At 42.6% G+C, this 10,257-nt stretch overlaps 1 protein-coding gene across 3 annotated transcripts; it reads left to right on the top strand.

Moving 5' to 3' along the window:
* The first annotated feature begins 478 nt into the window (after positions 1 to 478).
* On the top strand, positions 479 to 4,983 carry LOC132434426 (uncharacterized). Of its 3 annotated transcripts, XM_060026102.1 has the most exons (5): positions 479 to 586; positions 1,966 to 2,586; positions 2,738 to 2,800; positions 3,891 to 3,941; positions 4,594 to 4,983. In XM_060026102.1, exons 1-5 carry the CDS (start codon positions 517 to 519, stop codon positions 4,596 to 4,598), a joined length of 810 nt encoding a protein of 269 aa, XP_059882085.1. In that variant the 5' UTR covers positions 479 to 516; the 3' UTR covers positions 4,599 to 4,983. The 3 variants fall into 3 exon arrangements, with proteins under 3 accessions (XP_059882085.1, XP_059882084.1, XP_059882086.1); XM_060026101.1 differs by lacking the exon at positions 479 to 586 and having other exon boundaries at positions 1,747 to 2,586; XM_060026103.1 differs by lacking the exons at positions 479 to 586; positions 2,738 to 2,800 and having other exon boundaries at positions 1,747 to 2,586.
* Positions 4,984 to 10,257: the final 5,274 nt, after the last annotated feature.

The raw sequence follows: 10,257 nt of genomic DNA, 5'->3' as shown, positions 1-10,257 counted from the left end.
GACTGTTCGCATTAGGGCTCTCCCTCAGCGTCAGCGTCGCCAGCAGACCCCACTACTATTCTTAGTCCCGCACCCTGACACACACAGGCATTTCGGGGGCTCAGTAAAGCATTATTTGGCTCCAGCCTAGAGGACAAACTTGCAGCCTTGGGTCAGGAGGGGAGTGTTGTGATCTGGTGGAACTAGAAGCCCTGCCCCTAGTGGTAATGGGGCAAAGGACCCTAACGTCGCCAAGGACCTCACTGATGGTTTCCTCTGAACTCTTCCTTACTTCCTCTCCCTCCCGCCGCCCATCCCTCACCCCCTCGCCCCACCCCACCCCCCTTTCCCCTCCTTTGCTTCAGGGCAGTCTCATCGCTTGTGGGCGAGGCTGTTTTCTTCCCAACCCCCTGGGAATGCCTCCTCTGGGACCTGGGCCTGAGGTTGTAATAAATGCCCAGCAGAGCTGCGGTCCGGCACCCTGGGTCCTCCCCACCTCCGCTAGCCTGCCGCGCTCCCCGCCCTGGCACCGGCGTCATGCTCTGGAAGGCCCTGCTCCTCTCCGCCTGCTTTGCCCTGGCGGTGACTTACCCCGCACTGCTTCAGGGTGAGTGCACGTTGGGAGGTCTTCTGGAGAAGAGGGCTAAAGTCCATTCACCGCATGTGCGTGTGCGTGTGCGTGTGTGTGTGTGTGTGTGTGTGTGCGCGTGCATGTGCGTGTGCGTGTGTGCGTGTGCGTGTGTGAGTGAGCTATGAGGCCTTGGGCAAGTTGAGTGGCTTGACTAAGATTAAGGTTGTGTTTTGAATCCACCTCATACAGGTAGTCAGGCTGGGTCAAATGGAATTAGGGTTGGTGATGAGAGGGCTCTTGAGGTTTCCCTGTGGTCCCCTTAACTATCAGGTGCTAAAGAGGCTTTCTCTATTTGATTCAGGTTAAAAAGTCCTTGGGTGTACTCTAACTTTACTGGAGAGTAAGATTCAAAGTGTTTTAGCCGCTGGCTGGGTTACATGCAGTGGGAATCAGTGGGTCTGGAGCAGAAACTTGTGAGTCATATTGAGAGAGGAAGGAATCCCTGTCTCCTGAACCAGAAGAAGGCTGCTTTCCCCCCAAGCCTCTTTCTCTTCTAGTCCTTCCTGAACTCAGATCCGTTTCTCAAGAGGAGGGGTATTCATTCACTTGCACTAAAATGGTGACTTTACCCTCCACTTCCTCCCAGCTCTCCTTCTGGTAGCTCTCAATTTATCCGCTGCTGGGTTTGGGTTCTTTACTGCATATGAATGAATGACAAAGCAAATGACTAAATTAGAGAGCTAATGATTTTGACCTCATTGGCAGGGTGCCCACAACCTGCTGGACTAGGCAGCCACGAGGACTGTAGGTCTTTCACTGCAGCCCAAGCAGACCCACGTGGTAGGCTCATCAGGCCTTCATGGTTATGATGCTTTTATGGTTCACAAGACCCAAAATGTCTGGATTGTGCATTCTCTAGGACAGACTGGAAATTGAAGAGCTAGATGTAGCCCATTAAATGAAAATGGTAGGAGTCCCCATTTTAGAGTCCATTTCATTCTTGCTTATGCACCTTGGAAATAGCTGTTTTCCTTGCTCCTTTCCCCCACTTATATTTTTAGTTTTCAGGAAACTGAAAGAATTATATAGGGGAGTTTTTGAAATTTTATTCCACTGCAGTCTGACTGATTCACATTTAGAGGCACAATATCAAACGCTCCTTCCTAACCTGACCCCTCAAAGGAGGGTGGAGTAGGGGCAGCGAGCGTATTCCTGGGCAGTTAGTCTTCTGGACATTCTAGCACTTGGCAGAAGAGAAACTTGTGGGGAGACCAGTTTGATTCAATATCCCCTTTTCTGTTCCATGTCTTCCCTGGAAAAAGATCTACCTGGGAATGGAAGGCTGTGGAGATGGTGGAAACATTCTCACAAGAAAGTACTTGAACTGTTTTTTTTTTTCTTTTTGGTTCCTCTAGAATTCATCACTGACTTAGAGTCAACCACTGACCCGGAATCAACCACTGACCCAGAGTTGACCACTGGCCTAGATTTGACCACTGGCCTAGAGTTGACCATGGGCCTAGAGTTGACCACTGACCCAGAGTCGACCACTGGCCTAGAGTTGACCACTGACCCAGAGTCGACCACTGGCCTAGAGTCGACCACTGGCCTACAGTGGACCACTGGCCTAGAGTTGACCACTGGCCTAGAGTTGACTACTGACCCAGAGTCGACCACTGGCCTACAGTGGACCACTGGCCTAGAGTTGACCACTGGCCTAGAGTCAACCACTGACCCAGAGTCGACCACTGGCTCAGAGTCGACCACTGACCCAGAATTGACCACTGGCTTAGAGTCGACTGCTGACCCAGAGTCGACCACTGGCCTACAGTGGGCCACTGGCCTAGAGTCAACCACTGACCCAGAGTCGACCACTGGCCTAGAGTCGACCACTGACCCAGAGTCGACCACTGACCCAGAGTCGACCACTGGCCTAGAGTCGACCACTGACCTGTCAGACTTGACCACGCACCATGACTTCACTGAAGATGCACAAACAACAACTGACGTGTATTTGGAGAACACACAGACTTTTGGTAAGTGAGGGTTCTGTCCTCAGAGGAGGCCTGGGCAGCAATTGGTAGGCTCCCTCTTTTACATTTCTGAGGGAAAGGCTGCTTTTGTCCAGTGTACTTGATTCCCAGCATATGTCTGTGACAATTCCCGTCGTCCATTTTGTTTTCCTAGAATTGCCTACTAATGTGGGATTAAACACCCTGAGCTCTAAGGAAGAAGCCACTGAGGTCACAGGTGAGGATTCCTCTCTTCAGAAATGCAGAAGTTCCTCCCTGCCTCCCTTTCCTTATTTATAGTTCTTTACATAGGAAAGTCCTATGGTAATTTACACATTTGGGGATACTTTTGCTGCTTTGTTCTCTGAGGTGGAGTAAACTTAGCCAAAAGTTCATTGAAACTTGAGGAAAGTTGAAGCATTTCCCAGAACGCCAGGAACTGCAACTGGTTGAACACCAGCATAGCTCCAGCCCCAAGGTCTGACCCGATCTGATCTCTGGGACCTGCTTTCTGGGCTTCCCTAAAGAGGACAAGCTCCTTCATGTCTCTGTAGAGTCAGAAAAGGGGTTAACAATTTCCTTTTCTTTTCCAGTTGATTACAATTCATTTCAAATAGAGAACTTTTGGAGTAAAGGTTACGCTAAGTGTAAATCTTATCTGAATATAGCCTGAACAGACAATAGAGCGATTTAAAAGCTTCATGAATTAAGCAGTGTCCCTATCTCTGCCCATTCCTCTCTCAAGCCACCATCATTTTTCAATTTTCTGTCTGCCACTCAGCCAAGAAGTCATAAGATTCCAATGCCTTCCACCCCCGCAAACAAACCCCAGTAGTCTGGGGGAATGCCCGAGATTTGTGCTAAGAAAGACCCTTGGGCCTTACTTACAAAAGCGAATTTCTAAACACTCTGATTCTTATGTCTATAAATAATAGCTAACATTGATTGAGACCTACTGTTTTCCAGCACTGCTTAAAGCGTATAGGGGATTGCAGATTGTAGTTGGAGAAATCTAGAAATTGTATTTTAGTGGAGGCTGAAGGGCCTGTTAAAAAAAAGGTTGGATCTCTCAGGGACTTCTAAGTGTGAGTGGAGACCAGCCCTTTAACTAAATCCTTCTCATGAAGTGCACTTGTGTTTCATTTCCACTGGTAGGATTTCAGGCATGGCAGAGTGCCTTGGCAGTTAGAAGAAGGGAGGTTTTTGTGTCATAGACTCAGTGGAGTCCTACGTTTACTAGGGGGCTACTTGAGTCTGTGAGCTGAATGACAGACACACTGTGATCCTTACTGGAAGTGAATAAAAACCATTTCTTTACTTAATTATAGAGGAGCCCAGCACCTCCACGGGAAGCAACGAGTACAACACAGTGTTTTTTGGTAAGTTTCTTCTCTCTTGTCTCTGGTATCTTATTAGGGATTTGACACCATTTTCAATGCTGGGAAAGGATTCCAATTTAAAACTTTCCAGATGCTGAGATCAGCTATAATTCTAATATGGAGGTGAAAAAGACAGCCTCTTTCCTCTCTGAGGTTTACCGTCCAAGTCTAATTGTTTGCATTTTCAGTCACCAAATAGGCATAGGATAAACAAGTTTTCTCCCTTGAGTTTTCCAAGATTTCCTGTCTCACTAGGATGTGGATTCCAGTCCAGTCCCTGGAATCTTTTTAAGGGAGAGCCTGAGGAAAAGGCATCAGATTTTCTGATTCATAAAATATATAATTCAATTAAAAGCTGTAAAGCCTAGGAGCTCTGAATCAGGAGGTCCTGGTTTTAATACTTTGCCTCACTCCTGGCTGTTTTGGAAATTTCTAAGTAACTTCTTCAGGCATTAAAATGGATACCTGGACAGTGTGCAGGTATCTTGCTTAAGGCTCAAAGAGAGGGCAGGAGAATAAGGAATTTACACCTTAAATTAAATCATGCGCCCAGTGGGAAATGAGAAAGATGAGCCTGATCTTTTGAGCACTAGGTTTTCTTGTTTCTCTTGGCAACTCATGTTTTCATTTTTGTTTTTGTTTTGCTTTTTAGTTTAGAAAATGAAGCAGATTCTCATTACCTGTGACCATCGCTCTACTAACCACAACATTCTAAGAAGATTCTGAGCCTCTGAACAAGCCTTCCATTCCATTATAGGAGCTTGAATAATTGTAAAAGACTAGACTAGTGAGACATCGGAGGTACCTACTTGAGGATAAACAGAGTGGCAAGAATTAGACAGAAGAGGGGCATCTCTTAACCATGTCCCATTTAATATGGGCTCAATAAATGTTCATTTGTACTAAATTTTGAGGGGGGGTTTTATTTTATGAGGCAACATTTTTTTTTTTTTTTTGCGGTACGCAGGCCTCTCACTGTTGTGGCCTCTCCTGCTGTGGAGCACAGGCTCTGGAAACGCAGGCTCAGCGGCCATGGCTCACGGGCCCAGCTGCTCCGCAACATGTGGGATCTTCCCGGACCGGGGCACGAACCCGTGTCCCCTGCATCGGCAGGTGGACTCTCAACCACTGCGCCATTAGGGAAGCCCTATGAGGCAACATATTGCTTAGCTGCCTTGTTTTAGAACCAATAACCATTTTACTCCTCTCTGATAAATGCTTTACAATCAGGCGCCAACTCCTTATGACCACAGGAAAGCGTGAAATGAGCCTATGAAAAGTATATTGGTTTTCCTATTCCTAGTATAACAAGTTACCACAAACTTAGTAAATTAAAATAACATAAACCTATTATTTTAGTTTTGTAGCTCAGAAGTCTGAAAGGCATCTCACTGGATTGAAAACGATGTGTTGGCAGGGCTGAGTTCCTTTCTGAAGCCTTTCTGGAAAAATCCATTTTCTTGCCCACTTTCCTTAGCCATCTTGCATCTTTGAAGCCAGCAAAGGTTGGTTGATTCTGACAGTACATCACAGAGTCACCAACACCGACTCTACTGCCTCCCTCTTCCACATTTGAGGACACATTGAGCTCCACCTGGATAACCTAGGATAATCTCTATTTCAAGGTCAATTGATTAATGACCTTAATTCCCCCTCTACCATGTAATTGAACATATTCAGTGGTTCTGGGAATTAACAGGTGAGCATCTTTGGGAAGCCATGCCACAGACAGCAGAGAACATCTTACTCCAGAACTGGTTTGGTTCAGTGGGGGATGGAAACAATCACCCATTTTTTCTTTATGTTTACACTATATTTTTTGCAAAAGGGAGTGGGTAAGTTTATGTAAAATTAGTTGGTTTCACGTATTTATACTTCACAGTATGTATATGCCACAGTATAAATGACAAACTAAAATGGCACAAGTTTAGAGTGATGGGCAGACTTGGGAGTGAAGAGATGTAGATTCTACCAGTTGTATCTCTTCCTCTTGTGAACCCCAGCTTCCTCTTATAAAATGAGTCAGTTATATCAAATCAATTGAAATTTCCTTTTTGCTCCTTAATATATTTCAACAAATAATACACTGATTTTTGGGATCATTAATGTAAAGAATTATTAATGTATTAGTTTGCCTCAGGGAGAAGTATTCCATGTCATCAGTGATCTGTCACATAGGCTTGTACCAGAGCACACCATATTTGAGGATTCCTTAGCCTGGCTCCATCAAGCCGCTTGTCTCAGGGTTTTCATCTAAATAGGAAAGTAGTTCCAAGGCCTCCACTGATCTCTTTTAAGGATATAAAACTATTTCTGTTCTGTCAGTGACTATTTTTCCAATTTCTCTTCCCATTTTCTTTTTAATTTCAAGTGGATTTCAGCATGGAATTTTATCATGGACTATTGGAATGATTTGTGAAATTTAGCCAAGAAAAAGTGTTAGTGGACTCAAAATAGGCACTCATTAGTATCTATCCAGAATGGAAAAAAGTTTTCATTTCAAATTCCAGCTGCACAGTTTAAGTGGTTACCTCGAGAACAGAGATGAGTCCAGCCAAACCGGGGGACTGGTTGAAGGGGGAATTTGTAGCATGTCTGCTTAGTATTTACTGATCCTGGTGTAAGTGGCAGTTGAAGTTATGGGTTTAGAGAGGTCACTTAGGAAGAGTATATAAAGATCTTCCTCAACCTACAATGGGGTTATGCACCCAGTACCCATTGTAAGTTGAAAATATCCTAAGTCGAAAATACATTTAATACATCTAACCTACCGAAGGTCATAGCTTAGCCTAGCCTACTTAAACGTGCTCAGAACACTTACGTTAGCCACTGTTGGGCAAAATCATCTGATTGGGCAAAGCCAAGTTTTATCATGAAATGTTGAATAGCTCATGTAATTTACTGAATACTGTTCCAAAAGTGAAAAACAGAATGGCTGTATGCATACGGAATGGTTGTAAAGTCTATCAGTTTTTTACCCTCATGATCATGTGGCTGACTCAGGGCTGGAGAGAGTATCATGCTGCAAATGATGAGAAGCCCTACCCAGTTTCTGTCCTTGTAATAGCTACCACTGAAGGCCTGGCCTGAGCTGAGAGCTCTGTATGAGTTATTTACACTGTGTACAAGTTCTATATGCTATTACTAATTGTACAAAATTAATTAATTTGTACCAAAAATTAATTATACAAAATATTAAATAATATTTAACATAAAATGTTAGGTGAGCTGACATGGGTTGTGAAAGAATTCACAGAAGTATTAACAAGGGTAGAAAAGAAAGTTTTTATTCACTTTCCAAGGGAGGAGAGGGGCCAAACGCCTAGAGTGGTGTTGGCCCTGAAGGGTGGGGGGGTGAGTCTTTTATTGTGCTTTAAAGGGCAAGGTGCAGGAAAGAGGGAGGGGGTTCACATCTGTTTTGGTCCACGGTTTTATGTGGGCTGGCTGTGCTTCTACAGGATGTGGTTTTTCTGAGAATCTGTAACCTTTTGTTTTCAGTAATTTTCTAGTCCTTAGATGTCTGTTGTTTTCAGTAATTTTCTAGTCCTTGATGGTGGCCCTTGACAGGCGTTATCCTATTCTGAACAATGTTAGATGGGTTTACATAAAGTGTGTGCAATTTATATATAAATACAAATATTGGGCAAATTTTTATACTGGTGTAGGCTATTCTGTTTCTTTAGTCCAGAACCTCCCCAATTTTCAAGCATTTTGGTTTACTTTAGCCCATTTACATTTAATGTAATTATTGATATGTTTGGAGCTTACGTGTACCATTTTACTTTTTGTTTTCTGTTTATCTTGTTATTTCTCTATTTTCTATGTCTTGCCTTCCTGTGGGCTACCTGAATATTTTTTTAAAAATTCCATTTTGGTTTATCTATAGTATTTTGAGTGTATCTCTTTGTACAGCATTTTTTTTTTTAGTGGTTGTTGTAGGTATTACATTATATACACATACATTTTCATTGTCTAAGAGGGTCAATATTTTACCACTTTGAGTGAACTGTAGAAATCTTGCCTCCCTGTATGTCTTCCTTTACCCTCTGCTTATAATTGTTTTAAATACTTCTCTACACACATTTACAGCCATATCAGAGAGTATTAGATAATTTTTGCTTTAACTGTCAAACATACTTAGGAAGTTCAAAAGAAAAAGGAAGATGTATTTTATCAGCCCATATTTCCCCCTTTCCATTGTTTTCTTCTTCTTACTGTTCCAAAGTTCCTTCTTTCAACATTTTCTTTCTGTTTAGAGAACTTCCTTTAGCCATCCTTTTCAGGTAGATCTGCTGGTGAAAAACTCTTGTTTTCCTTCATCCAATGTCTTTATTTCCCTTTCATTACTGAGAGATAAATTTACTATATGAAAATCAGTATTGACAGTTCTTTTCTTTCAGTACTTAATAAGTATTGTGCCACTTCTTTCTGGCTTTCATGTTTTCTGCTATTTGTATTGTTTTTCCCCTATAGATAAGTTGTTTCTCTTGCTGCTTTCAGGATTTTTTTCTTTGTCTTTACTTTCAAATATTTGACTATGATGTGTCTTGGTGTGGATTTCTCTGGGTTTATCTTGGTTGGAATTTGCTTGCCTTTTTGAATCTTTGGGCTTATGTCTTCTGCCAAATTTGGGAAGTTTTCAGCCATTACTGCTCTTAGGATTCAGATGACGTGAATATTAGGCCTTTTGTTATACTCCTGCAGGACCCTGAGAATCTGATAGGTATTTTGTGTTGTTTGTTTGTTGTTCTGTCTCTTTTCTCTCTGTTGTTCAGATTGAGTCATTTCTATTGTTCTGTCTTCAAGTTCACAGATTGTTTTCCTCTGCTGTTGAGCCCTTCCATTAAGTTTTAAAATTTTGGTTATTATAATTTTCAGTTCTGAAATTTCCTTTTGGTTCTGCTATACATTTTGATTCTTTGCTAAGACTTTTTATTTCTTTGCTGAGTTTTTTTTCAGTTGTTTTAAGCATGTCTATAATTGCTCATTGAAGCATTTTTATGACAACTGCTTGAAACTCTTTGTCAGATAATTCTAATATCTCTGGCCTTTTCGTCTGGCATCTGCTGATTGTCTTTTTTATTCGGGTTGAGATTTTCCTGATTCTTAGTATGATGAATGATTTTCAATTGAAACAGGACATTTTAGGTATTAGAGGCTCTGGATCTTATTTAAATCTTCTGTCTTAGCTGGATTTCTGTGATACTACTCCAGCAGGTAAAAGGTGGAGGTACTGAATTACTGGCAGGTAGGGGCAGAAGTAAAGATCTCCCCCTCAACTTGTGTTGACTCCCAAGCAGGGGAGGGGCTCCCCATAATTGCCTGGTGAAGGATGGAATTCTGGCTCCCCACAAGGCCTCCACTGATATCACCCTGTCTAGGAGGAGTAGGGGTGCCTTGTTACTACTTTCCGTGTAGTCTCCACTGACACCACCCCAGTATGGAAAGGAGGGAGTGCTTCGATACTGTTGGATGAGGGAGGATGTCCAGGCTCCCCATCTGGTTGCCACTAACTCTGTGGGGTGGGGGGAAAATGAGGGTCTTAAACTGCTAAGTGGGGATGAAAGTTCCAGTTCCTCCTCGGTCTTCTCTAACTTTACTCTGGCACAGGTTTGGGCACCTTGTTACAGCCAGGCATGTGTGGAAGTCTAGACTCCCCACTTGGGGCCATAGCTTTTTCTGTGGTGTTTGACTGTAGAAGAGGGATTATTGTCTAAATGTTTTCTGCCATGCTAGGCTGTCTGTTTCCTAGTCCTCTGGCTGGACAGAATAGGTTTTTGTTGGGTTAAAAAAAATCACATAAAAAATATGTGATTGCATTATCACATATACGGTTTGAAAAGCTAACCCTGGCTGCAGACTACAGCTTGGAAAAGAATTTGGAGGAAAAGCGAAAATGGTTACAGGTCACCAAGTAGGGAGGATACTGTAGAGCATAGGTGAATGGAGGTGGTGATAGAGATAGAGACAAGTTGAGAAATATTTAGAAAAGGGGACAAAAATTGGTGGTGGATCTTGTATGGAACGACACAGAGCTAAAGCTATAGATTTTGTATTGCATGAGTGGTTGGATGGTGGTCTCTAGAGTTAGGATTATCAGATTAATTTTGTTTTGGAAATACTGTACTGAGTGGTACCTTTAAAATATTTAAATGAAGATGTCATATAGGTAAAGGTGTGAAGCTCAGTAGAGGTCTTGGCAAGACACAGAACTTTGTATCATGGCACACAGATAATAACTGAAGCTGCGGGCAAGGATGAGTTTTTATTTTTTCCAGTTTTATTGAGGTATAATTGGTGAATAAAATTGTATATA

This window comes from Delphinus delphis, chromosome 11, assembly GCF_949987515.2.
Source record: "Delphinus delphis chromosome 11, mDelDel1.2, whole genome shotgun sequence".
NCBI classification, from domain to species: Eukaryota; Metazoa; Chordata; class Mammalia; order Artiodactyla; family Delphinidae; genus Delphinus; species Delphinus delphis.
The sequence above is the reverse complement of the archived record's forward strand: the minus strand, read 5'-3'. Positions and strand labels throughout refer to the sequence as shown.

Excerpts from the sequence above, each read along its gene's own strand:
- LOC132434426 (XM_060026101.1), top strand. The coding sequence starts at position 1,854 with ATGTCTTCCCTGGAAAAAGATCTACCTGGGAATGGAAGGCTGTGGAGA. Across the intron at positions 2,587-2,737 it reads GGAGAACACACAGACTTTTG|AATTGCCTACTAATGTGGGA; the intron begins GTAAGTGAGGGT and ends TTGTTTTCCTAG. Across the intron at positions 2,801-3,890 it reads AGAAGCCACTGAGGTCACAG|AGGAGCCCAGCACCTCCACG; the intron begins GTGAGGATTCCT and ends ACTTAATTATAG.